Source organism: Ascidia mentula, chromosome 5, assembly GCF_947561715.1.
Source record: "Ascidia mentula chromosome 5, kaAscMent1.1, whole genome shotgun sequence".
In the NCBI taxonomy this organism is placed as follows: Eukaryota; Metazoa; Chordata; class Ascidiacea; order Phlebobranchia; family Ascidiidae; genus Ascidia; species Ascidia mentula.
Genome location: NC_138570.1, coordinates 18,491,686 through 18,519,486, shown reverse-complemented (window position 1 = coordinate 18,519,486; position 27,801 = coordinate 18,491,686). Strand labels below are relative to the sequence as shown.

At 36.7% G+C, this 27,801-nt stretch overlaps 2 protein-coding genes and 1 pseudogene across 8 annotated transcripts in view; all 3 read left to right on the top strand.

Moving 5' to 3' along the window:
* The window catches only part of LOC145903670 (tripeptidyl-peptidase 2-like), a 51,757-nt pseudogene extending 26,290 nt beyond the window's left edge, over nt 1–25,467 (top strand). The window contains exons 3-33 of the transcript XR_014402673.1: nt 15,071–15,148; nt 15,992–16,123; nt 16,245–16,340; nt 16,525–16,629; nt 16,708–16,832; nt 16,949–17,112; nt 17,185–17,339; nt 17,480–17,556; nt 17,614–17,741; nt 18,079–18,178; nt 18,257–18,405; nt 18,631–18,746; nt 18,805–18,895; nt 19,005–19,088; nt 19,172–19,287; nt 19,369–19,487; nt 19,623–19,729; nt 19,867–20,021; nt 20,403–20,516; nt 20,859–21,053; nt 21,233–21,368; nt 21,443–21,687; nt 21,756–21,834; nt 21,898–21,936; nt 22,062–22,204; nt 22,284–22,380; nt 22,483–22,613; nt 23,707–23,828; nt 23,952–24,073; nt 24,262–24,381; nt 24,760–25,467. The product of XR_014402673.1 is annotated as a tripeptidyl-peptidase 2-like (transcript). The remainder of the gene's footprint in view (nt 1–15,070; nt 15,149–15,991; nt 16,124–16,244; nt 16,341–16,524; nt 16,630–16,707; nt 16,833–16,948; nt 17,113–17,184; nt 17,340–17,479; nt 17,557–17,613; nt 17,742–18,078; nt 18,179–18,256; nt 18,406–18,630; nt 18,747–18,804; nt 18,896–19,004; nt 19,089–19,171; nt 19,288–19,368; nt 19,488–19,622; nt 19,730–19,866; nt 20,022–20,402; nt 20,517–20,858; nt 21,054–21,232; nt 21,369–21,442; nt 21,688–21,755; nt 21,835–21,897; nt 21,937–22,061; nt 22,205–22,283; nt 22,381–22,482; nt 22,614–23,706; nt 23,829–23,951; nt 24,074–24,261; nt 24,382–24,759) is intronic.
* Nucleotides 823–4,074, top strand: LOC145903684 (uncharacterized). Of its 5 annotated transcripts, none has more exons than XR_014402677.1 (8): nt 823–966; nt 1,198–1,254; nt 1,398–1,578; nt 2,179–2,369; nt 2,647–2,718; nt 2,947–3,089; nt 3,174–3,473; nt 4,058–4,074. XR_014402677.1 is itself a non-coding variant. In XM_082991810.1 (7 exons), exons 1-6 carry the CDS (start codon nt 832–834, stop codon nt 3,058–3,060), a joined length of 801 nt encoding a protein of 266 aa, XP_082847936.1. In that variant the 5' UTR covers nt 823–831; the 3' UTR covers nt 3,061–3,089; nt 3,174–3,943. The 5 variants fall into 5 exon arrangements, 1 of the variants encoding a protein (XP_082847936.1); XR_014402675.1 differs by having other exon boundaries at nt 2,896–3,089; XR_014402676.1 differs by lacking the exon at nt 4,058–4,074 and having other exon boundaries at nt 2,896–3,089; nt 3,174–3,239; nt 3,417–3,943.
* Nucleotides 4,219–8,907, top strand: LOC145903687 (uncharacterized). 2 transcript variants are annotated; one of them, XM_082991817.1, is made up of 8 exons: nt 4,219–4,335; nt 4,418–4,503; nt 4,589–4,645; nt 4,880–5,059; nt 7,193–7,255; nt 7,510–7,679; nt 7,806–8,649; nt 8,696–8,907. In XM_082991817.1, exons 2-7 carry the CDS (start codon nt 4,426–4,428, stop codon nt 7,999–8,001), a joined length of 744 nt encoding a protein of 247 aa, XP_082847943.1. In that variant the 5' UTR covers nt 4,219–4,335; nt 4,418–4,425; the 3' UTR covers nt 8,002–8,649; nt 8,696–8,907. The 2 variants fall into 2 exon arrangements, with proteins under 2 accessions (XP_082847943.1, XP_082847942.1); XM_082991816.1 differs by lacking the exon at nt 4,219–4,335 and having other exon boundaries at nt 4,343–4,503.
* Nucleotides 25,468–27,801: the final 2,334 nt, after the last annotated feature.

Genomic DNA, 27,801 nt, shown 5'->3' with positions numbered 1-27,801 from the left:
AACATATTAGTTTTCAACAATGCAGGTTGGTGTCTAGTGATGTTGTTAAACATCAAATATCCATGTGAAAACATCCATTAATAATGTAAAACAGTGGCCCTGTCTAAAGTTCACTTATGGTTGACTCCATTGCTGAAACACCAAAGTTCATGAGGGCTTTATTGATTTTTGTGTTTAACAGGCACCAACTAATGCAATCTTCCAGCGATACAAGCAGCACTGTTATGCAAAAAACTTTCCCATCAGACAACTTGATAGAATAACTGGTCTCTGTTTGCAGGAAACCCCATTTGTTGTCCAATAGAGGATGATCAGCTTGTAAGTAGAAGTAGTAAAATTTGAATTTGCATTAAGCATTAAGAAGTACTAGTTTTTTTACTTTGTTTATTTTTGTTGCATTGATTTGCAAAAATAACTGATGTATTTACAAGAGATGCTTATTTTCAGAGATTTTTTTTTTTGTCATCACTTCCATTTTTTTTGAATGTTAAAAAAAAAATATTTTGAATCAAGTGATCTTGGTGTCAAAAAAAATGTGCAATCAAATCTTCATATCTTTATAATTTCGTATTTCCATTACAATTCATATTGCTGATTTTGTGGTTAGATAATATGTAAATTGTGTCCACAATGTCCACATTTACATTTTTAATTTTCCAGTAAATATTTTTTGCCTTGAAGACAGTTATATTGATTTTGTGTCATTCTAAACTTCTTACTCACAACTAGTAAATCTACCAAAGTGTTTATGTGCACGATAACAAGTTTAAACATAAAGAATATAAATAAGCACCATCCATTTTATTTTTCAACCAGCTTCGTTGTTTTTCTATGCTGACTCTGGAGTTGAATAAAAAAACATTTAGTTCAAACAAATGTATTTTGCAATGTGCTGGTGCCATGGCTTCCACTATTGTTACCAATGGACTAGAGGAGATTACAGAATCGGATTTGTCCCACTTGAAGGTTTGGAGAAGTTTGTATGTTTAAAACATTCCACAGAATAAAAATTACAATTGGATTAATATATTGGTATATGACTTAATATTTATCCTTTAGTATTGAACCCATAATCTACCCTTAATATTTTACAAAACTTTGAAAAATCGACGCCTATGATATCATTTATATATCAAATCTATAATTTATCATAACCGCTTGTGCATATTTTTTTGTATCTGTTCTGTTTATTCTCAGGTGTTTGTGGATTATGCAAAGAAAATTCAATGGTATGGATTCACTTCTATATTGCAGGTATAATTAAAATATGTCAAACACATGATATATTATGTGATATATACGATACATTCAATGATATTGGAAACAAAATTATTTGTAATTCACAAGTTTTCTGGTTGCATTGTAAAAAATTACTTATAAATGTTTGTTTTTGCAAGGAATTGGTTTTTGTCATCCATGAATACAAAGGCCCCAAATATGGACAAAATAATGACTATCTCAAAACAGTTTTGACAAAATATTCCACCTCAGAATATTCCTTTGATCTACTTTCTGTAGCATTTAATAGCTGTATGTGCTACACTCTGCCTTCAGTCAAGGATGTTATGCACTCAAAAGGTTGGTTCTGTGGCGTATATTTCTTTGTTTGAAAAAAGCCATAATATTGGAAAGCTGCAGACAGGGTATGTACACGCACTGTTTCGACCTGTAAGGTAAGATCCGTTTGGCCATGGTGCTTTTTTTTCACATATATTGCATTGGTGTTTTTGCGTTTATCACTATCGGTTACCGCGTTTATCACTAGATCCGTTTGGCCATAGTTCGCTCCACAGTGGTTCGTCGTCTCTGTTGTTCGGTACTTAGTATAGGGTACCAAACAGATCGACGTTTACCGAAAGGTACCGCAAAGTGGAAATTAGTGTGCCCGCTAGTGTAAAAGCTAGCACAGTGCCACTGTCAACAGCTGCACTGATGAGACCTTACAGGTCGAAACAGTAATGCACACACCCCGTCTGCAGCTTTCCAATATTTCTATGTTCTGATACAAAATTTTTTTATCATGCATGTATTTGCATTGTACACGTCCTGTTCAAAAAGTTGTTCCACTATTTGTGCATTAACTTGCAATTTAATAAAAAGATTTAAAATATGTAAACTATAGTTATAAATGGTATCGTTTGCTTACAAATTGCATATTTGTAATTTGTGGTTTTAAAGATCTTCCTGTCGACTACATGAAGGTGGTCTGCCAGTTTGCTTACAAACCAATTTGCCCCGAGAACAGAAGAAAAAGCTTCGCACACTGGACAATGTCAGAAAGAAATGGAAAACAAACTTTTAGACGGATCGAGCGTTACATGAAATCCATGAACGACGGAAACTATGATCTAGGAAGGCTTTATTTGGAGGTTGGTTTTCACTTGTTGTGTTTTAGTATTTGATGCTCTATATCAATTGCACATTTCTTGACACATAGATTCTTTGGTTTGGTTGTGCAATGTTTAATGCATTTACTGCATGATCGGTTAATGTTTCTGTCTTAATCACGCAACTTACCTCTTTCACTTCTGTTTGGATCCTGTTTTGATTTTTTCCCATTTCTGACATTATGAATATTCTACCTCATAACTGATCCTATTTCAACTTTTGGTCACTTAATTACATTTACAACTGGTTTTGACGCAGGACACAGCCCGACATGAGTATTTTCGTGCCATTGAGCTTCAAATTGAAGACTATATCAAAAGCATAACAGAAGTGTGTGTGTAAAGTTATTCTTTTACCTGTATTTAAGACATTTCATAATGGTCATTGTAAGATTGGCCTCTAAATGTTTGCCTAAAATTTGAAAAAAAATGTTGGAAAACTTGTGCAGTATTTTCTCTTTTACTGTGCATTATTGTATGTGGTCTTACATCATAACTAATGCTTCAGGGTATCATGTCAGTTGACACATCATATGAAAATATTACCTCAAATGCTCAGGATTTTATCTTCGAAAAGTACGAAGATTTGAAAAAATACAAGACTTCAGACACCTGGGTTGGTATCAAAGTGGTATCAGTGCATTGGGAACATACACAAACAGTTACAAGATAATGTTTGAGGATGACTTTAAAAGAAAGCTGGTAAGTAACCAATAAACTTTTGTTTGATTGTAGTGTAATTTTTACATCCAAAAAGTTTGGATTGTCACCTAATATTTTATTTAGGTTGCACTAAAGCGTGTTACAAACAACTACAAACAGCTACAACGGAATGACATGAAACTGAGCTGTGTAAGAAATTACTGCTTGGAGTGAGAAAAATGCCTCGTTTATGGATTTTTCTTTTACTAACATTTATGTGAAAAGTTTGTTAATGTTTGTTAAGGAATGAAATCTTTGTTACATCATGATGGTGTTCAAGATTGTGAAGATGTGCTAATTATTTTATTAACTTTTTTATTTTGAAAGGTTTTAAAGCAAACGCAAAGCACTTATGACACACTACCAGTTGATGGAAGCAAAACAGTAAGTTATAGGGATTGGACAAAACTTTAAAAATAAATAACTTGTTTAACTCTGTGTTCCCTAAAATTGATTAAATATTACCATAGATTACGGTAATACAGTCACAACTCTTCAGACTAAATAGCTTTGCCACCCTGAACTTAACCTTCATAAACTGCAGCCTTAGAACAAAGCATAAAATAGTCACAAACCTTCACAATTTATGGCTTTATATTTCAACCCAAAATGTATGTGGAGGACTAAAAGGCTGCAGCCTTAATGTTTATTAGTGTTTGATGACATCTTAATAATATTGATGACATCGTGAGACACATGTGTGACACACCCTAGTTTAACATGATAAACTGATATTAACAAAGTCATGTATTTTGGAAAAGAGGTGATTTTTGCTTGACTTGTTCATTGCTCCGTTATACCTTTTTTACGTATATTTTCCTACTATCTTTCAAGTTATTGAAAATATGCACCTCATCCACATCATATCCTTTTTCTTGAAACTGCATATTTTATTCACACTTCTACTTAAAAATAATTGTTTGGAATAAATTTATTGTTCTTTATACTGCGTCATTGTTTATTTTCAGTCGGGTGAAATGGAAGCAATTTTTTCAAAAGCTTTGGAAATTTATCTGAGTAAAATGAAGGTAAATGCTTTGTTGATTATTATTATTTCAAGATGGTGATTGTCGTATGTTTGTTAACAATTAAATGCTATCTGGTGACATTAAAACTTGATGCTTTTTGCAGGAACAAGAATGCACATGCAAAGATGATGTTTTTCAGCAACATTCTTTGGCGAATGATGAAGCAAAGCAACATCTTTAGACAGCTTTGGATCCAAAGTTTTCTCAAGTGGTTTGGGGTGAAAATTCTATTGTTTGCTTGTGTTATATTAGTGGATACTGGTTTTAAAATGGCAAAAGTCCTATTTCAATTATTATCAGATCAGCAAATGCTGAATTTCAATTTGACTTTGCAAGAAAAAAGAGATGCAATTATCAGTGAGATTGAAAGTGCAAAAAACCCAGAGGTAATCATGATTGCCTGGAGTTATTCTGAATTTTGTGCGCATCACTGTGCAAAAGTATTGTGTTCTAATATATGGTTTGTTTCAGAATGTAATGCACTGCTTACAATCGAATGCTGTTAGCAGCTACAGGGAAAGCATGATGGTGAGTTTCCTGGTAATGTTGAATCAATCAATTTACTATATTTGTGGAATTGTGGTAAATTTGTGGCAACTATTTGAACTATATATCAGGCTGAATAAATGGAAATACGGAGAAAAATCGTTCTTCGTTGGTCAATTTGTTTTAACTATCAGCCAGACAACAAGGATAATATTTATTCATTTCAGACATTTGTATTTTGCTGTTTTCATTGAACCTGTTTTGTTTATGATTTAGGAAGCTCTATTTGCAATGGAAGAACCATTTGAAGAATGCCATAAGAAATGTTTGAATTCTGGAAAAAGAATTCTCTCTTCGTCGCAACTTTGGGCAAATGCAACGTTGAGGAAACAAATGGAAAGTCAGTTTATTGAAAAGGCAGAGGAGGAAAAATCTTTCTTCAAAAGTTATTTCAAAGTAATTGTTTTGATTTTTACTGCACAAACATATTGTTAATTTTGTTAATCCTAATATCACAGTTAGCAATTAGGATAATTGAAATTGCATGTGGGTTTGTGCATTAAATTTTCTTGCATAGCAAATATTTTTTTGTGTTGGATAAAACTTTTGTTTTAGAGGAAACACGATGCCACCTACTTTAAAAATGAAAAGAAGTTGGCAGCAAAGTACCATGAACTTATGGATAATGGGGTAAGAAAACTTGAAACTATTAAAATATTTGTTTCAAGTCATCATTTACATATTCACACCACAAAGCGAAGTTTTGCTTGCATCATAATGATGCTTACTAGGTGTAAAACTTAGTTTTGATCGTTTGGTCATGAAGTATTTACTGATGAAATGTGCAATGATTGTATATTTGGTTAAACAACATAAGTGCATGACACTGAAATGTTGTAAAAGAATATTGTTTGCAAAAACTGTAGATCATTCTACACAAACATAACATCAAGTGATTCAATCACCGCAGAAGTAATGCCATGCTTACGCATAGCTCAAGGCGGGATCGCCCCACTGCGCAGGCCCTTTATATTTGGCGATCACTGCTCTAATATTCTGTATTCTCTAATATTTCGCCTGACAAGTTGTGCGCTTGCGCACCAGTGTACCTTGGCCACAATATACCCCGTGAAGCCACTGATCTCCTGTAGCTCAGTTGGTAGAGCGTTGGGCCTGGTTAGCCCAGGGTCGTGAGTTCAAACCTCACCGGGAGCTTGATTTTTCAGATCTCGCTCGGACTTGTCGGGAAAAGTGGCTGATCCAGCTTGGCTGCAATGCCTTGGCTGCGAAGCCTGTGAACCTTGTGATTCAATCACATTTTCTTACAAAGACAAGTAGAAGTAGATTTGTAATAACATTTCAAATGCACATTGTTTTAGATTTTGGAATTAGAGAACATCCATAACTTTAAAGCCTTACATGGCCGTGCAGTGAGTCAAGCTTAGCAACATCTGAAGTTAAGCAAGAAGTTATCGAAAGAAAATGGTGAAATGTTGAGAGAGAGTCTGACCCCGTTCAAAGAAAAATACCTCGAGATGTTTGAACTTAATCAGGTAATTACAGCAAAATGGTTTAGGTTTCTTATTCCATTTTCAATATATTATTTTTTGTGAGCTTCATACAGTTGGCCACTGTTTCAACCCATAAGGTCTCATCAGTGCTGCCATGGTAAGATTGTCCACACCAAGCTGCACTGATAAGACTTCATAGGTTGAAACAATGGCCATCTGTATGCAGCTCACAAAATTCATATTATTGGTCCCCATGCTCATTTATTTTATATGCGCAAAAGAGCCATAATATTCAATGAGAGCTGCAGACAGGTGTACACACAATTTCGACCTGTAAGGCCTCATCAGTGCAGCTGGTGACTGTGGCACAGGGTTACATTTGTTTGGCCGTAGTGCGCTCCACGTGGTTCGTCTATGTTGATTGGTACCTAGTTTGGTACTCAACATATCGACGATTGACCGAAAGGTACCACAAAGTGGAAATCTGTGTGCCTGCTAGTCTACCAGCTAGCACAGTGCCACAGTCAATAGGTGCACTGATGAGACCTTACAGGTCGAAACAGTGTGTACACCTGTCTGCAGCACTCATTGCTTGTTTATCTTTTTTTATTTTATGAATTGCAGTTCGTACTGGGATCTGTTAGTTGGCAGTATTATTTGAATAAGTTTAACTTTTGCATAATAAAATACTTTTGTATATAAGACAATGTAAATCTTTGTTCATATTTTCATTAAATATATTCTTCAGCATATTATCCACGTCAGTATATCACAAAAGAAACAAGATTTATCTTATAGTATTGTGGGATGAACTATTAGAGGGCCTAGCCCGGCGGGCCACATGGACTAGCCTTGTGGACCATAGTTTGACCCCTGGTGTAGAGTCACATGCCCTTAGTAAACCTTAACCTTTTCCTTTAGTTATCGTGTATCTGCAACATTAACTAGAGGATGTCATGTCAATGTCTGGGTTTTGTTGCAGATCTGCATCTTGTGTCTCTCTTGATTCCAGAGTGAACACACCAGCTATGATAAATTATCATTGAACATTTTACATGATCTGTTACTCTTTTTGCAGGAACTCAAAGCAGCAGAAGCCAGGTTAAAGGTATTGGAGAACCAAAAACTTGCTTCTAAGAAGGTAGAAAAATGTTTACTGTAAAAAAGAATTTCGCGGTCGGTTTTACTTTGTGTATTCAGTGCTTATTTTAACACAATTAGTTGATGTATTGGAATGCCAACAATTTTTTAGTGTGTTGCGAGATCTATGATTGGAAACAAATGTGTGATGCAAGTTTATGTTGAAAGAAACGCTTTTGTCAATGCAGTAATTCTGCACACAACTGACAACCATTAAGTTAAATTATGATCAGTTCAACAAATCCATTACTTTAGGCTGTGGATTGTTTTGTTACTCCGAGCGAACTGACATTTTCCATGGACAAAATTATTGACAACGGAAACTTCAGGCTTGTTCAGAAGGCGTGGAATGGCATGCATGGAAATGTAACAGTGCAGTACATTAACATAGAGGACGGAATATCGACCGAACAGCAGATGGAAACGTAAGTTTGAAAATATATTAACACGGTTTTGGGTTTTAATCACATAAATGTTTTTCATGTAAAATTCAAACATGGATCTACAGTTGTTCACAAATCACATTAATTGAACTGGTACGTTTGTTGTAGGTTGACGGAAGGCGTCTCACTCTTTCGGTTGGCTAATCACGATCAAGTGATCCGCGTACTCGGTCACACTCGCCAGGAAAACGAGTTCGGAGTTTTGTTCGAGTACGTGGACGGTATGGACATCCTCCCCTTCCTCCAATACACCAGGAAGAAGGATTTCTGGCTCCCTCCCCTGCGTCCGACTCTGTGTCGATAACGCATCTGCCATTCACTTCCTCCACTCCGATCCAATTTTTAGAGTCGGTGACGTCACGATTGATGACGCAGTGATCACGTGCAGCATTCGTGCCAAAATGACGTGGTTTAAGATTGGTAAATTTATGGAAGGCAACGAAAGTCGTGGGAATGGTGCCGCGTCCCTTGCAAAGGTAATCGCATCTATAATCCTCCGGGAGAAGTGGAGTGGTGATGAGGATTGGGATCGGATTGCGGAGGAGAACATGGCGTGCGCAGAGACCCAGGAGGAGCGGAAGTTGTGTTGGACACTGAAGGATGAAATCCGACTCTGTCAAGGGGAAAGTCCCTCGGTCGCTGAAACACGAAAACGTCTCCTCATGCGCTTGGAATCCTCTAATGACGAAAGTTTTACTTCTTCGGATGAGCGCACAACTAGGCTCTTAGAATACCTCCTGGATCCGAAACTGTTTTATTTATTTAGTTTAAATGTGGGTCACATTCGTGTTTCAAAATTTCCAGTGGTTGGGTTTGCCTCCATTATATGTGTTTCCAATATAGCCCACATATGACGTATCCCAGTTGTAAACCATTACTGCACTTGGACGACTTTTCAGACCTAAACTCTCTATTGTTTGTTCGGGATTAAATGCGTTGACACTTTATTTTTGTTTGTGGAGTTCGGTTGTTTGCAGTAAAACTATGTGAGTGTGAAGGATTGTTTGTTTTCACAAAAGAAACCCGATCTTGCTGACGGTATTTATGCAAACATGTTATTAATCACCGACACAAACCTCAGTCCCATTTATCAAATTTCTAACCGCTGTGTAGATAACGGCTTCTCAGATTGCACTGAAAGCTTGATGAACGGCAAGAAGTATGGATTGGTTCGTGGAAGGGATACGTTTAGTTTATTCAACACAATGCAGCCCCCGCTACATACTTTATTAAGTTGTAAAGCAGAATATATCGCAAATACAATATATACAATGTTAGTTGCTTGAAATCTTCGAAAAACCTTCCCCTAATTTGCTTTCGTCACAGCAATATAGGTGGCATAAAACAGCAGCATCAAGCAAAGCAAACTGGCAGGGAAACGGTATGTACAGACTGAAGAGTTACGTGTGGTCAGGTACGGCAGTGTGTAGTTAATAGTACCTTTTTCGGCAAACTATGCGACATATGGCGAGTGTTGCGAAACTGAATAAAACTGTTGAAAAATGAATACGATACAAGTTGATTATCCTCTATGTTGCATCACTTCATAGTGTTGTGGGTCGACCTTAACGGCAGTCCTGTCAAGAAAGAAGAGTTTTCAGAGAAAGAAGAACTTACTGTTTGACCTTCTTCAGGGTTGGAGGGAATGTTGAATTTCTTTTTGCTGGAATTTGACAGTGGCTGAGATGAATGGAATTCCCTAGGGATGATCTTTCAACACAGATTTCTTTGGAGCAGTACGATTCTAACCAGGAATCGGATGCCGAATTTGATCTCCTGGAGGAGAGAGTAGATGGACTCTCGGTTCCACAAAGGGTTGAAGCGGGCTTACACCACTCCTTAGCAATCGATGGCAAGGAGATCAATTTTTTGGGAACTACCGGGGAGGAGACGTTGGTGGTTGCCACAGCGGCATAGGAGGGGTCATGTTGCACAACACCGGTCATTGGGTTTCTTAAATATTTTATTCGGGGTACCTTATAGCTCCCACGAATATTCGACCCAATAACAGCGAACAAAACAACAAATAAACAACAATATAAAAAAACAACGCGGAAGGAAAAAGTCTTACTTGATTTTATTTTTTTATTATTATTGAAAAAAAGACGCTAAAGGCGTACAATAGAAGAAAAGACTAAGTAAGAAGACAAAAAGGCAACAAAGGTTAAACATAATGGCGAGAAATCAGCACAAGAAGTCAAGTTACATGGGGATATGCTTCACGTCAAGCAGCGTACGACCACTTTCTTTTGTAATAATTCTGTTCGGTATTTCTCACTGGCGATGTTTAATTCAATGGATCTTATTGTTTGCAACATATTTACAAATTCTGTTGTTGTTGTTGGTTGCCTAAAAATATTGTTATTTTGGTGTATGCCAAACAGTAAATGCAAAGGAGAAAAATAAAAGGAGACACGAAGTTTAGCACTGAGCCAACCGCATACATTTTCCCAGTAATGTGTTACAATATGGCAATTTACAAATAGTTGTAAAACAGTTTCCGCGGCATTTTCGCAAAAGACACATGAACCTGTTTCTGTAAACTTCATATCCTTTAACTTTTTATTGGTCACAATGGCCATGAGATGTAGCTTAATTTGAAAGCTTATTAGTTTTGTTTCCACTGTAGGTTGAGGTATATTTTATATATTTGCCTCCAAGATACTCCAAGGTTGACTAAGGACTCCCATACAGCTTGTGCTTTGGGTTGAATCGTATTGCTATTTTGAAGCCAAGAATACAAAGCCTTTGTGCTCTCGCAATGTCTCAAGCAATGCAAACAACAATACAATGACAAACGCGTGCGGGAAAAAATAGTGACATCTGGTGTTTATTTGGTAGTTAATGTTTAGTCCACAGGTGGGCGCTAATGTGGGGCGTTTTCCGGTTATTTTGGTCATGCCGTGAAAGGTCTTATACAGTAGGTTTATTTGTGGCATATTATTTTCGCTATATGTATATGTATGCCATATATGCTATACAGTCGGTTTCAGTGAGGATAAATTAAAAAAAAACGGTAACATCGCGTGGACAAATTTTGATGATGTGTCATCCGGGAGTGGGCGCTATTATGGGGTGTCGGTATTTCTCTGGTTGTTGAAGGCGTTGAAAACGATAGCAAGATTTTGTATTTACAAATGTAAAGTGGCCAAAGTGCAACCTTGTTTTACTATGTTTCGACGGCAAGTACAGCAAGTTAGAGCAGCAGAAAAAAAAAACTGCATTAAGAACTAATAAAGTGAATGAATTTAAATTGAAATGGAATACTTTGTAATTTAATGTTGATGTGTGTAGTAGAGTATGTTTCTTGAGCTCGTGTTTTGTTTCTCTTTTCTCTGTCGTTGTTGTAGTTGTTGCAATAATAAAAAAAAAAAAAAATAAAAAAAAATAAAAAAAAGAAGGCGTTGAAAACGTCGGTCTGGACCACCTCGAGATAGGGGTTGTCCCTATTTCGCTGGATAGTTAGTTTTAAAGCGATTATTTTATTGGAGGCACCAATAGTTCCCACGAATATCGGACGATATCGAAAAATATAACAGTAACAAAAAAATTTCCGGTACGTGATAAAGAAATGTCGAGCATTAACAATAACAAGCGAAACAACAAGTACAGGTGTGTAGTAAAGAAATATCGAACGTTAACAAGAAATAAACAATAACACAACGAGTGCATGTACGTAGTAAAGAAAAGTCGAACATTAACAGGAGATAACAATAACACAACAATATACAAGAAACAAGAAAGAAAAAGGGGTATCGGTCATTAAGGAAATTCGCAATGACACAACAAATACGGGTACACACACAAAAAAAAGGTTGACGGGCACTGACACAAGGTGGTCAGATGGCTCTTACAATAAGGTCCGCATAGTTAGTTTTAAAGCGTAAAGAGGTTTTGCGGGATGTTACCAAGTGCCAGGGTATGTCATTGATGGGTCGTGTGTCGTGTTTAATTGTGTTTCTTTTTTTAGCAAATAGTGTGTGTTAGTGAGGTGTTTAATAGTGCTTCTAATGTTTATGACAAGCACTGAGAGGGTCGTTAGAAGAAAGAATAGCCAACTTACTCACCTTGGATTTGTGGGGCGAACACTTGTATTCCAGACTTGATCCAGACGATACAAAAATTCCAATATTCCAGTAATCCAATTTACACAATAGCCCCATTTTTAAAAAAATCGTACACGAATGTGCGAAACTCCCCGTGTTGGACCGCAGTTCCCTAGTTTTCGAATTAATGGCGACGAGTTGAAATGTCGGGGTTCCGCTTCATTGAACAGCATTTTATTGCTGCACTGATTTTTTTAGCGAGTGACGTAATGTGTAACGACTTACAATTTCCTTGCATCGTCGCTTGCGTCGTAACAAGTATGTTACCAACACAGCAACGCACGACACCTGGATTAAGCACAAGGAAAAACAGTGGAAGGAGAAGTGCTGGAAGCAGACAAACGCAGTCAAGCGTGAGTTTTTTTCCTACAACATAGAAGTGTTGGCAAAAATGTGTTTGAAAAAAGGCTGTCAAGTTGTCATTTTTGAGTATTGTGATAGTTACCAATGCCGTGAAATGCAAACTTACTATGCTTGCAATGTAGGCTACAACAAAAATTCCCTGACTTTTTGAAACACACCGATTTGATGCTAATGAGTTTAACACTAACCAGAAACACAATTTTTCCCATTTTGCCATGAATTTTCAGGAAAACGTTTATGTATTTTTTGTTACTTCTAATTGTCGCCTATCTACATACTTCACAACGCTAATCGGCAAAGGAAGAAACGAGAACACGTCTTGTCGAGACATTCTTTGCAATCACCAATTTACGTACTCTTTTGAAGAAAAGCATCAACGGAAGAGACGGACTTGTTCCTATGTAAGATAATATTAGGTTAGGCATAGAGTTGCTAGATAAACCTCACATATTGCACAACTCAGCGGTTGCCTTGATGGTGATGACGTAGAAATATATTTATGAGATCGCTGCATAACCATAGGAAAGAAAATACACATAGGAAAATAACTATTACTGAAAATAATTTATTATTACATACGGGAAATCACCGAATAGTTTCATCGATTCTGATTTTTCCTTGATTAAAGTTATGGGAAGCAAAGGTTAAAAAATGAGGTCCAAGGGCATGCTTTGTGAGTATTTTTGAAACATTTTCGTGTGTCTTGAAATAGGGGAAGGCGGGGTATTAGAGATCATATACATTTTAACGTCTGAAATATTTTTTTGCATGAGCATTAATAATATGGAGCTGTATTATTTATATTAATACTAATTTTACAAAATAAATAACATATAACTTTGTGTATGATTGCCTTTAAGTTGGGGCTTAAATTTTTGTCAGAGAAAAGAATGTGTAAAACTTTTGCAGTAAACATTGGAATGTTGAAAAAATATGTAAATTTTATAGTGAGTTAATTAAAACTAGACTGACTTTTTGTTAGTGCTAGTTTCATTGTTGTGCTATAAAATCTTCGGCTTAATGTGCACTGAAATACCTTGGTGACAATTTGAAGTTTAGTGTGTCAAATAATAAATTGGGGGCATTACAGATCGGTTAACAAGGTTATTCTACACGATAGTGTTTCTCATACATTGTGGTGAGAAAATGACCAGAAAGCAAAATGCACAAAAGTAACGTCATGTCTGAACATAAAAGTGATGTTGATGCTGAAGTATTGTGCTGCATTTGTGGCCATTGGGATGCACCAACATCGAGCAGCGTAAATGTAGAAAATGATGCCTGGTTGGGATGTGAAGCGTGCGATGCATGGTTTCATTTAGTTTATTATCAAGATCCTAACCAATGTGCGTTCTATGAAAGCCCTATGTAACTGTGCTTTCAATTACAAATTGTAAATATGTATAAAAACAGTAATTTTTGAAAATAAAATTCGTGATCTTTATTACCCCATACTGTGGGGTATCAGAGATCATGAAGCAACCTTTTTGAAGTAGGTGTAAAAGGTACTGAAACACTTGGGGCATTAGAGACAATGTAAAGGATTTTTTAAAAACACAGTACTAGAGCCCCTAAACTCATCAAAAATGTTATAATCCTTTACTAAAGCAAATTTTTCGCAGAAATAAAAAAAATTGATCTCTATTACCCCGTCTTCCCCCTACATTAAATTTTATGAGCTTTTTGAAAAAATTTGGTAACATTGATTAAAATATATGACCGAGGATTTTTTCCATTCATTAAGCAATCTGTTTTTCTGAATTTGGGTGTTAGACACCCAGGACCTAGTAGCCATGAATTACAATTTCTCCTGACCCATACACTTTTACCAGATTGTAAGGAAATTTGAAAATATTTACTGATGTTCTGCACAAATGCGTTACATATGAAAAGTGTTTGCTATTCTGCACTTCATCTTCACTGCAAAAGTCATGCATAAAATTATTCAATCTGTTTTCACCAGTTAGCATTTTTTTGTTAAAATTGACATGTATATACTTGAAGTGCGACTGTTGGCCCATTATCAGGATAATCCAAACAGACATTTGTGGACTCCTCATTATGCCCAGGCAGCATTCGATTATGCCGTTATAAAATTTGTTAATGTGGAATTTTTTGGACCAGATGAAATGTCAACAAAATTCTTCTCTCTGGTGTATTTGGAGTACATGAAGTAGTAAGTCAAATATGGTGATTTCGAACACTTTGGACAAGCAAAAGGTAAAGCAGTATGTTTTCAAAGATATATCAGTTCTCAACAGTGCAGCTTGGTGACTAGTGATGTTGTTGCACATCAAACATCCATGTGAAAATATTCGATAATAGTTTATAAGCTGCAGACAGATGGCCACTGTTTCGACCTAAAAGGTCTCATCAGTGCAGATAGTGTGACTATAAGACGACTTTGCTGACCAAACGGCCAAGCTTATACACAATTCATATTATTGGCTCCACATTGCTTATCATATTCAATAATAGTTCTTAACAATGTCTATGTTCAACTTCTCCATGAACATTTATAAAAAAAGGAAAAGTTCTTTGTGTTGTTACTAATTTTGGTAATCGCCTAAGTATATTGTGAAGTCTCATCTTTTTTTGATATCCTTTAGGGTCACATGGAATGCATGTTGTAGCCATAACTTTGCGGAAGAACCAGACAAAAATCGTATTACACCTGGTGCACAAATTGTTGCGAGATTGTTGATTCCAGACTTGCTACCATGGAGACCGGAACTTTAATCAGAGGGGTCAGTTTGATATTTTGTTTGTTGTAAAATGTGTAGCTTTTTGTGTTGTGTTCTGTATTGTTAAAACAGCTGGAACAGATGGTTACATCATGTTATTTTCTGTGTATAGACTGTGTATATATAATTTTTTATGTTTACATGCATATTTGTGTTCCAGTTATCAGAGGTTGTTCGTCTGGGATGTGATCTTGCCAACCTCAGTTATGGTGAAGCGTGCCACTGGCCAGGGGCCTGGGTAAGAAATATGCCACCTATCACTTACATGCATAGGCGTCGATATAGGGGTGACTGGGGTGACATGTCACCCCTCACAAACAAACAGGGGTGACGACGCATGCATTGTCACCCCTGGATTTCGTTTAAATTAAATATTATTGTCAGAAAAACCATATATATACCTACATTGTACTATGCGTTAAGCTAGTTTCAAATGACCTGTATTATCACCGTCACAATCAGGACAAACACAAGTGTCTTGTGGATTGTTACGTAACAAAGTGACACGAAACGGAATTTGCATCATTTACTGATGTTTAGGGCGATACGACTGACGAAATGTTTTTTGCGTGTTTCTGAAACCAAAAGTCACCCTTATATTTTACAAAACGTTGAAAAATCGACGCCGACGTAAAATCGCTATAGAAGAGGCCGTCACCAAACACAATCTTATATTTGTGTCAAGTGCCGGCAACAATGGCCCATGTTTGTTGACAGTGGGTTCACCAGGTGGCACTTTTTAATGATAGATTTTATGCTGTGTTGTGTGGTTTTGCCACAATGAGAAAAATATCTGGTGTAAGTAAATTGTTGACAAGTTGACAATTTTCTGGAGTGTGCATTCATATTGTTCCTAGTTTGGAGAACTCTTGAAAAAATATAACATTGACGTTAGAAATAGATGTCTGTGCAAAATCCATACACTTTATAAGTCACGGAACAATTCCCTGTGCAAATTAAGAACTTTTCAAAATTGATTGCACAGACACATATGTGCAAATTATGTATCAACTTACCTTTTATCAAATGTTATCAACTCTGAAATTCAGGAATTAGGAAATAACCACCTATGTTCTTCCAGTTTACATCAGATGGAAGACCCAAAATTGTCGACATCATTGACGCAACAGGTAGTGGAGATGTTGACACAAGCACTGTAGTTACTCCTGATCGTGACGGAAATATTGTTGGTCTAACTGGTCGAACACTGAAGGTGTGTAGTTACTTTGGCATTTTTGTTGATTTTTCAGCATAATGTTCATCAATAAAAATATCATTTTTAAGCATAGCGAGAAAAAATGACATTGTGTTAATTAGTTGGTATTTATTTTTAGATTCCATCGGCTTGGAACAACCCAAGTGGAAATTACAACATTGGTTTAAAAGATTTGTCCCTCATCTTTCCTAAAAACCTAAAAGATCGCTTGCAGGTAAAAAGAGAGAATTTTCCTTATAATCGGCAATTTGGTTTCAAAATATGAAAGATATAATAAAATCATGCAAAATGTGTGTGCACATGCAGTTACGTTGTCTGCCCAAGCGGAGTAATATGATTATTGAGATTCAACAAATTTATTTATTTATTTGGTTGCCTGAACAATTAAATATTCACAGAAAGAAAAGAAGGAAGGTACATGGGACTCCCAGCACAAGAAAATTACTGCCACTACACTAGGCAAGATTGAAGAAAGCTCCAAAGCAGACCAAGGAACCCTGCAGGTTTCAGTTGTTTGAACATTATCAAACTACATGCCATAGAAATAATATCAAATGTTAACTTGCCCCCTTTTTCTTCAGAAGGACAAATTTTATAAGGAGGATCTCCAGGCACAAGTGGAGGTTTTGGACAAATTAGATAAAAGCTGGGATTCATGTGGACCAATTGTTGATTGTGTTGTGTTTCATGATGGCAACACCTACCAGTAAGTAGAAAATCATAATTCCTCTTGTACTGTTTTTTATGTTGTAATTAACTGTGTTCTTCACAAACAAATAAACTTCAAATTTCCTCGTTTCAATTTAGCTCTCTTGTTTTTAGAGCTTGTGTTGACATTAGTTTGTCCGGGGACTTGCAGTCTTGCCCAGTATTAGCTGGCTACCATGAATCACAGCAGTATGCAACCCTGAGTAGAACGGCTATGTTCAACTTCTCTGTGAATATTTATGAAGAAGGAAAAGTTCTTTGTGTTGTTGCTAATTGTGGTAAATGCCTGAATGTGTTGTAATGTCACATTTGTTCTTTGTATCCTTTACTATAGAAAATAATTTTTTCAGGGTCACATGGAACGCATGTTGCAGCCATAACTGCTGGTTATTTTGCGGATGAACCAGACAAGAATGGTATTGCACCTGGTGCACAAATTGTTGCCATCAAGATCGGTGATTCCAGACTTGCAACCATGGAGACTGGAACTGGTTTAATCAGAGGGGTCAGTTTGATATTTTGTTTGTGGTAAAAGTGTAGCTTTTTGTTTTGTGTTCTGTATTGTAAACAGCTGAAACAGATGGTTACTATTTTCTGTGTACTTGTAATTTTAAATATTAACATATATACATATTTGTGTTCCAGTTATCAGAGGTTGTTCGTCTGGGATGTGATCTTGCTAACCTCAGTTATGGTGAAGCATGTCACTGGCCGGGGGCTGGGTAAGAATGTTACCTATCATTTACATGTCATTGAATTTGTCATGTGTGTTTTTTCAGTAAAATCTGCTCCACTATAGAAGAGGCCGTCACCAAACACAATCTCATATTTGTGTCAAGTGCCGGCAACAATGGTCCATGTTTGTCGACGGTGGGCTCACCTGGTGGCACTACAGAGCATATTATAGGTAGGTTATGCTGTGTGCACTTAAAATACCATGTCCATAAAATGTTGATACAATTTCTTGCATTTTAAGAAAACAAAAAAAATTACATTTATTTCATGCCAGGCGTCCAAAACATATTCACAAACATTTTCACCCTGACTTATTTTCTATATCAATCAGTTGCTTTGTTGTCATTCTTAAAAAAATTCTTGTGAATTGTTTCTTTGCAGCACCTGTGCTTTGTCGGTAGACTGTATGGTTTCCTTGTCTCTCTTTTCAGTATCACTCACATGGCGTTTTGCTGGCATTCAGTTCTTTACACAATAAAGGTTCTCAAACTCCTTATCTTGTTCTTTAGGTGTAGGAGCGTGGGTATCTCCTGACATGATGACAGCTGAATATTCGATGACTGAAAAACTGCCTAGCAACCAGTATACATGGTCATCAAGGGGCCCATGGTAAGCAATAAAATAACTTGTTTTTTTTGTTAGTTACCTTGTGTTATTAATTTCAAATGTTATTGAATCACATTTTAGTGTGAATGGAGCACTTGGCGTGTCCATATCAGCACCAGGTGGCGCCATCACCTCTGTTCCAAATTGGACCTTACACGGGAGTCAGCTGATGAATGGAACCTCAATGTCTTCACCAAATGCGTGTGGTGCAATTGCACTTATTTTATCAGGTAGACTTTCATCTGGTTTGGACAGAAACTAAGTAAATATTGGTAAAGAATTAGTTATATTGGTAAAGAAGTAGTTGTGTATTTGGTGCAATTTCACTTTGTATCTCTGGTAGATTAAACAAAAATTGAAATAGTTCAGCAACTAAAATTTTGGAAATTTTTGAATTTTATTTTTTAATTGCTGCTTTGTGCAGATTCAAGAATAAAAATACTGTTATGTTTTAGCATTGAAAGCTCAGGAAATACAATATACCCCATACAGTATACGTCGCGCGATACAAAACACAGCATCAAAACAAAGCTCTATTGAATGCTTTGCTCAGGGTCATGGATTTTTACAGGTAGGCTGATATGAATATACGGGGAGGTTACATATAATTTATATCTCACGTTTTTAAGGTAAATGAAGCATATGAATATATAATAAATAATGCTGCTGCACCAGAAAACAAGATATCTTTTGACATTTCACTTCCACAATCAGGAAAAGGTAATTGTTGATAGTTTAAGATAAATTGTTGTTTACAACCTGTATAGTTTCTAAATTTCAGTTATCTATCAAGATCATGAAATCAACATAATATTTAACTTGTTTGCAGGAATTTATCTACGTTCTTATGAAGATTGTTTGAAACCACGTTCTGTCAGTGTGACTGTCGAACCCAAATTCCACTCTTCAGCAAGTAAGCACAAAAATATTAAACAGTTGTCAAACCCTCTTTGTAGTCTGTGTTTGCGGATGAACATTCATTTCTCAAATCTTCAGGTCCTGAGGAAAAGATTGAATTCAGTTGTCATATGGCTGTATGCAGTGACCAACCCTGGGTAGTTTGTCCAACACATCTTGAAATGATGAACATGGCAAGAGCGTTTGTCGTCAAAGTAAGTTTTATGGCTGCCACTGTTCTATGGAATCTAATTCATGTTTGTTTAAATTAAATCATCATCTGGTTGCATTTTCAGGTGGATCCAAGAGGATTACCTCCAGGTGTACATTATGCCCAGGTTCAAGGTTTCAACACTAAACGTTTGAATGCAGGAGTACTTTTCACCCTGCCAGTCACTGTCATTAAACCAGAAAAGTAAGATCCTTCAGTTTCCTGTCTTTTAAGTATTTTTATTTATTTATGATTAATTTTTATTGTAATTTTTTTGACTTCATTTCCCAATGAATGAAAAATTTCACAAAACTTATAACCTGAGATATCTTTGTCTAGAACTGGTCAACTCACCAACTACCGACTTCAACAAGAACAACGAACGTTTAAACCTGGACAGATAGCAAGAAAGTTCTTCCATGTACCTGAAGGTGCAACATGGGCAGGTCAGGATTTGACAAATGCACAGATTCAACCTAGAATTAACTTTATGCTGAAAATGTATTTTTTAGTTCTTAGCAACAGCTTGCTTGAGGCTTGTATTGACTCTTATATTAGGATCAGACAATTACTTTTCCCACAGAAATGACGTTGAAAAATCACTCAATTGATCAGTCAGCAAGATTCGTGTTACACTGCGTCAATATTCGACCACAAAGAGCATTTCGTGAACAAGAGTTTTACAAGCTTGTAAATGTTCCAGCAGGTGGCTCCACAGAGCAGGCGTTTGCTGTTCAGGTAATAATTCCCGCCTTTGTGCACAATAATATCATATAATATCTAACATTAGTAATTTTTTTACCTCTACATACATTTGATAAGCAAAGTGGAGCCAATAATATGAATTGCGTAAGCTGCAGACAGATGGCCACTGTTTCAACATAAAAGGTCTCATCAGTGCAGCTGGTGTGACTATCAGACGACTTTGCTGACCAAACGGCCAAGCAAAGACTTCCACTTTGTGGTGACTATACAATCACCGTAGGTTGCACCTAGTCGTCTGATAGTTACACCAGCAGCACTGATGAGACCTTTTATGTTGAAACAGTGGCCATCTGTCTGCAGCTTACGCAATCTACATACATTGTTTTGCATTACTTAATGTGTTTTACTTTTTAGTCTGGGATCACAGTAGAACTCTGTGTCGCCCGCTGGTGGTCAAGTTTAGGTGACGTCTCCATTTCATATGACGTCAAATTCCGTGGGCTTACCGTTAGCAACAACTTGGTTATGGTGAGTGTAATATTTCTATATTTGACTCATAACACGGAATATACCCAAACCGACCACTTCATTCACTCTGATTGGTGAACCACTGTATTCAAGGTTGTGGGTTCAAAGTTCAAATCTTACCAGGAGCATGTTGCTACCACTAGTCAGCTAATATCAATCAGTGTCGGTGATGTCACTATAAATAAATAAATGAATGATAGCTGAGATAGACCACACTGCCTTAGATTGTCGATTCAATCTTTCGTAATGTGGTATCTAGTCCTGAACACAAAACTTTGCATGTGTGTTGTACAACCAAGATGAAGTAAATACAGAAAGTAACGTAGTCATGAACCTCCCCAGCATGCAGCCAACGGAATTCATCGCCTTGAAGCTTGCTCATTGGAAAGAGAGGATCTCTCACCCTCTATAACCCTCAAACACGTTGTTCAACCCCTGAGAGCAACTGATCATTGTATACGTCCATTATCAGCTAGAGATCATGTTCTTGGAGATCAACCAACATATGAGATGATCAACACATACCCTTTGCATGTGGTGAGAATGTGGTTGATTTGAATCAACAGAGACTTAAAACTGTTCATGTTTTATTCACGAAATTATCGCATAAACCTAAAACAATTTATGATGAATTTAGGAAGTTTTAAACTGAGCAGCCTGCACCTATTACTGGGGCTACTATTGTAACTTATCAACTCACAATAAATTGTCTGCAGACAAAATCATCTGATGTCACCATATCCTTTCCCATGTTGTCGGATTTATTGTACGAGAATGAATATAACAGTCAGATGGTTGATGTTTGATTCCAACAAGTGCTTTGTGGGTGCAGGGGACGCTTATCCTCACCAGGTATATTCATCATAGTGATTACATATCATATTTGCAATTAGACACAGTTGATTGTGCATGTATTTATCTTACAGTACCCAATCAAATTGGACAAAGGTGAATACACAATACGCTTACAAGTCTCCCATTCATCGAGGGACGCCCTACACCGACTCAAGGACGCCACACTAGTGGTGAAAGCCAAACTGTCATCGTCAATATCACTGGATGTTTTTTCCACACTCAGAGACGCGTTGATGGGAAGTAACAAGATGTCGAATCAAACAGTGATTCCTGGACATCCATTTCCATTCTATGTTGCTCCTTTACAAGAAGACAAGTAAGATTGTGTTTGTTTGTCATGTGACAAGCGCTAAACAACATTTAAATCACTTTTAAATACTTTAGATTACCAAAGCATGTGACTGGAGGACAGTACCTGATTGGTCAGATGAGCATGGCAAAAGGGGAGCTTGGAAAACGTGCAGTAAGTTGTGTTAATTCAAACACTCAATTTATCTTCCTCTGAAGCAATGTGTATTGTTAACAGAGCTTGTATAGCGGAAAAAGGTCCAAGATTTCTGAAGAGGTAGAATAACAAACTATGTAGAAATTCACCTTTTTTCTTTGTTACTTTTTTTCATATAAATGATGTCCTAGGCTTCTGCATCTAAATCAATAAATCTTATATGTTTCCTATCTTGTTTCCTGCAGTACACGCACAAATTCACGTACGTCCTGATCGACCCACCGAGCAAGAACAAAACTAACCGCAACTCAAACTCAAAGAAATCAAACAAAAGCTCCAACCAGTGTGAGGATGACGTCAGAGACCTTCAAATTTCCTGGGTTGCTAAGTATGACGTAACCAAATCTGATAATTAACAAAATCATTGCTGACACGATTATATTCTAAACTTTGATATTCCGTGACAGACAAGAACGACTGGACTTGTTTGATAAACTGAGGTTGGACTGGGGTGAGCACATACCTCTTTACATGGCTAAACTGCAAGCACTTGAAGCGGCAAAGGTAATCATTAATTTTTTAAGACAGGTGAATTAGTAAAAATTCCGGAAATACTTTAAAAACAAAAGTTATTTTTTCACCATCATTAAGCTCGTGCATTTGTAGACAAGGGAGGAGAAATTGGATGAAATAATAGAGACGGCTGATGAAGTTATATCTCGTATTGATACTCATCAATTATCAGCTAACCTTGGGATTAAGTGCGACCCAAGACCAGATGCTGCTTCCATAAAGAGGTAAAACCACCAGACTGGCAACCATTTAACTCTAGTGTGATTCGTCAAAAATTCTATTTCTGTGTAAAACGTTTAAGTGAAGAGCTTGTGGAAGTAATATAATGTTATGCCAATAATGTTCTAATACTGTATATATGCGTGTATATTTACAATGCAACTTAGCCATTGCTTGCAAGTCAAGCAATATTACATAAATTTAAGCCATTCCATGTTAAATCATCACCAAATGACCTAAACCTCTTTAATATACATGAAACATATGTGTTAAGTACTATGGCACAGTCACTCATGCCAAATTTTAGTTCACTCAGATCATTGATTCAAGAGTTATGTTTCCCTACAGTTGTCATTTGGGGGCAAAGTTCAGGGGTTTGCCTTCTGCTTTAACCCCTGTATTTCGAAAACTACTTGGCCAACTTTGATGATTTTGGTATTGTTTGAAAGAGAATTGTCTGTATAATCAGTTTTGATTTTTTTGTTTCCTTCTTAAAATAAACCTTTTGACCTTTGTTGTAACCCTGAATTTGACCCGGCCTGATTCTTGACCCAGAGGTTGTCAGATGGTTAACTTTTAGGTCTTATAACATACAACTTACAGCTACAACATATCAAATCATTAAACCGGTAAAAGTTTTCGGTTTCTTCATAAAGATAATATTGGCCAAGAAACATCTCTGTTGGTCATGCATGAGTAATTTGGGATATACCTTGTTTTTATACACAGCATGGAATATTAAATGTTATACTGTAATTTTCCCACAAGCTGTGGTATCAAATAGGGCAATTTTAGTGCATTGAAATTCAATTTTTCCTAATTCATGTTTTTGCAAAACAAACTTGTTTTCCTTTCTCAAGGTCCACAGAAAATAAACCTTATTCATAAATACATAGCACCCCACTTCATCCACATTCTGAAAATTGTTCCTCTTCTGTTATAATATATGTTTAATAAGGCCAATAATTGTGTTCCTATCACACACGAAATGTTTCCTTCAGTGGTCCAACAAGTTTCCTCCTGGTTTGGCCAGTAGAACAATTAAGATGGTTTTAGGTGATTTGACATGGAATGACCCATTTTTATTTTCCTTCACAGTGAAAGTGAAAAACAGAGATGTCATCTCATTGGATCGCTCGTGTATAAAGGTTGTGCTCTCGCAGATAAAATGATTCAACTTGACACAGCGAGGGAAGAAAGATCAAAAAGTGAAGTCACAGGTGTCTCTTTATTATCTTTGATTCATGCTTATATCGCTGTAAATATACTTGTAGTTTTGTAACATATTTTACTGTGTATTGAATACACCAGTTGTGTTTTGAAACACATTTCTTTCTATAAAGATGAACCGCATGAGGGCGCTGACAATCTTGGTAGTTGTGATACAACTTATGGTGAAGTTTGTGAACAACTTAAAGAAACTTTCGAAAGGTTGCAAATGTTTGCGGACATGAACGAGAGCAAGGTGGGATGGAAAGTATAAATTAACATAAGCGCTATTATGAGCTTGTCGCCTTAACTGACAAGTGCATGTTATACCAATAGTTAAGAGAAGATCATCATGTTCAATTCATTCTGTACAGAGTACCAGCACATATACACAGTATAAACAACACCAGTGCAAGCTTTTAATGACATTTTTGTCGTTTCCAGGTTCTGGCTTTTGTTTTTAAACACGCGGTCGCCAATAAGAAATATGGTCTGACCGCCCGAGCCCTGCTTAAACAAAGCGACGACAAGAAATGCAAAGAGACTGACTTGAAACTTATTGAGGTTTGTATCCAAGTCTTAATATTGACGTGTTACGTCACCTGTGTTTTAAGTCATCTTAAAACTATTTACACGCAAGAAATTCACTTCAAATTTTGTACCCAAGAAACTTGCTCGTACGCGACCTAACATGATTGTTTGATCAAAAATGGTTTCAAACAAATTTTTAAAACTAAAAAAACAAGGCTAGAAACATTTCTACAACCACAAAGGTATTTATGTACAGGTTTAAAACAAACCAATTTCGAAATATCATTGAAATGCAAAATGTAATAAAAATAAAATACAGTAAGTTTTACTTGTTCTAAAAGCAATAAACTGCAGGTGATGTTTGTCATATTTTCGAGCTGTGTTGTTTGAACTTACCACTGTTTGTTGCAGATTTGCCGCAAACTTGGTTGGGAATACGTGGCGCAATACATTGAGATGTCCCTTCCAATAAAATACCCAGCCTCATTCATTCCATTTTAAAGCGATACAACGTGTATTGTGTGCCGCTGTTTGTTGCGGTTTATTGCCGTCGTCCATCGCAGTTTGTCGCTGCTTTTATCTAAATTTCAATTTCTGTTTTTACTGGCAGAGATCTGAACTTTGTTTCACTAAATCAGTTTTTTACGGCCATATTCTGCTCGCATAGGCACGAATTTGATGTCACATGATTTATGAATAATTTGCAAAACTTGATTTTTCGACTGCATTAAGGAATTATTCCTGATTTTTTTGATTGGCAGCGAAACAACTTCCACGCAAACCTATTTTACGGGGATGTGGGTTTTTAAGCAATTGTTGCTTTCTGTGTTTTGCGCAATGGATATTGAAGGTAATTGCGTACACCCTTCTCCAGAGACGTTTCTACCATGTTTTTTTTATCTCGTTGTTGTAACCGAACGTGGTGTTTCTGATGATCGTACAATAATTTCACTTTTGTGTAGAAAAATTCTGTCCTTTTCTCAATTTGCAATGTTTGGTTGCTAACAAAGTACCAGAATCACAAGGAAATTAAGATGGAGCATTGGTTGGTTAAACAAAACTTTGCTGTATAATGTCCGGAGCAGTTGAATTGGAAACTACCCTTTATCTAATATTATTTTGCGCGAGTGGCACGTTAATATTTTTTGTCAAAAGTCTGGTAAAAATTCCCATTTCACAATTAATGCCTTGAACAATGTAGTGTTTCAGGTTTTCTACATGTACCCACATTCGTGCAGTTTTGCTTTATTTGCCAGAAGAATTGCTGGTGTTTGGTAACACATGAAGGCCCCCTCCAAATTGCTCAATTGTAAAACAAAGACGTTACAGCTGATTCAAGGTAATGTACGGTCAGGATTGGTGAATGACTGCATGTTCTGTGGCGGAAAAAGTCAGCTCTGTGGGAACTGGCAAAGCAGTTCTAATAACAAAAGGCAATGTGCAGAAAAGTGTTTGGAGGCTAATACAAAATCACTAATGGGCACAACTCTGAGATTCCATTATCAGCAAAAAGATTATTAATGTAGGCTATTTTGCTTTTATTATCCAAATAAAATGGCAATTCTGTTCCCGCAATATTCGCCCTTGTTTTTTAATGCTTCAGTTTGGAACCTTCCAGGTTTGCGTATCTGATCGTGCACAACATAGAAATGCACGGAAACACATCACTAGCTTGCAACGCAATTGGAAACCGAGAAATGAAGCAGTCAGGAGTCAAGCAAAATAACGAAGATTTTTCAGGCTCACAATTTCCGACCAACTGCCTTTGCACAAATGATAAATTAATATTTATCTAGGGGAGACCGGGGATACCTCGGACACGGGGATACCTCGGACTAGGTATTTTACGTCACAATTAGGTTTTGTTAAGACACTTTTGCAATAAATTTACGTCTCTATCAAACGTTAATAGGAACTTTGGAATTAAGTCATGTTTGCTTAAAAAATTATCTCGAAAAACTCAATTTATCAGTGAAACCAAGTTTTTCAATTTGTATGTGTAAGGCTATATATCAGTCACAGTTAATCAAAATGCAGTAATTTTTGGTTTTTTGCATATTCAAATATGTATTCTTCAATAGGCTAATGATGATTTTGTGTAATCTTAAAAAATACGGCCATATTTTAATAATTTCTATGTCGTCACGTGGTCGGGGATACTTCGGACATCCTGGCAAAAAATCGCGAGAAGACCACACTTTTTGAATTTTACAAAAAATTATCGGTCATAGAAGAAAATAAACAGAGGCTGGATGAAATGATCGAATTTTGGCAGTAAGAAAATGCCCCAAAGATAAAAAATCGTTTGTTGACTCGAAAATCTATAATATCCGTGCTGCCGTTGAAAGTACACAAGTTACCCAAAGCATGAACGTGTGAAAGGATCGAAACGATAAGTGGCCACGCCCCGATTCCTGAAAGCTTGAATGTTATTTTATTCGCTTATGCCCCTGATATTGCGCCAAGTTTGATTTCAGTTATTTGTTAAATAAACAAAAAAAAACGTCTGTTAAAACTTGCTGTCCGAGATATCCTCGGTCACGTCCGATGTTACACCGTTACCGGGGTGACTTCGGACTGTCGGTTTACCAGTTGTCGGGGTATGTCCCCGCTGGGTGACCGTGGGGTACGACTGCGTCTCGGCCTCGCACCCCAAGGGATCCGACTGAGTCTCGTTGGCAACTCGGCCTCGTAGGCAACTTGCCTTCTCTATCTCAAGGTTTACTGTTGGAGTTAAAGAACTCCTTTACACAAGTCTGTGCGTCTTCTAGATAGTCTAACTCCCGACTAAACACATACATCCACCAAGCTTCAAGCCAGTCCAAAGTTGTTCATAAATCCATTTATTGATATAATCCAACGAATAAATCCAAGTACAGTACAGTACAATTGGGGCTCCTATACAGTGTACTAAAGCAGAACCAACAACCTAGACCCTTACACAGCAACAGTTAAAACACACTGATTTGGCAGGCGCTAGTTGCTCTGCTTATATAGTCTGCGGTTGGCCACACGTATTGATACCTTATTTGGAGTTGTTGCGCAACTTGAATGCAACTTGAAGTTGACCGATTTGGTCGATTACGTCAGTTATTTTTATAGCTTAATTAACTAAGTGCCCTAATGGGTTATTTATGTATAGGTAGACTTTGTTTTCAGAATAACTAAAAGTAGTTATGTTTATTTTAGCTTTATTTATCATTTGCGAAAGAAGTACTTAATTATGTTTAAATTAACCTTATTTATTATTTGCCAAAGAAATGTCTGTAATTATTTTAACTTGATTTACATAGTTAGTTTGGTTGCCTAAGTTACCTATATGACTTTATTGCCTAAATTACATGGTTTATAACACATCTATAATGTGGCTGCTTCTACCGGTTACAATTTTTTCACCTGCCACCAGCTCGGCAGGTTTTTCCTATTAAATTGTCCGGTCAGGAATTGACCTAA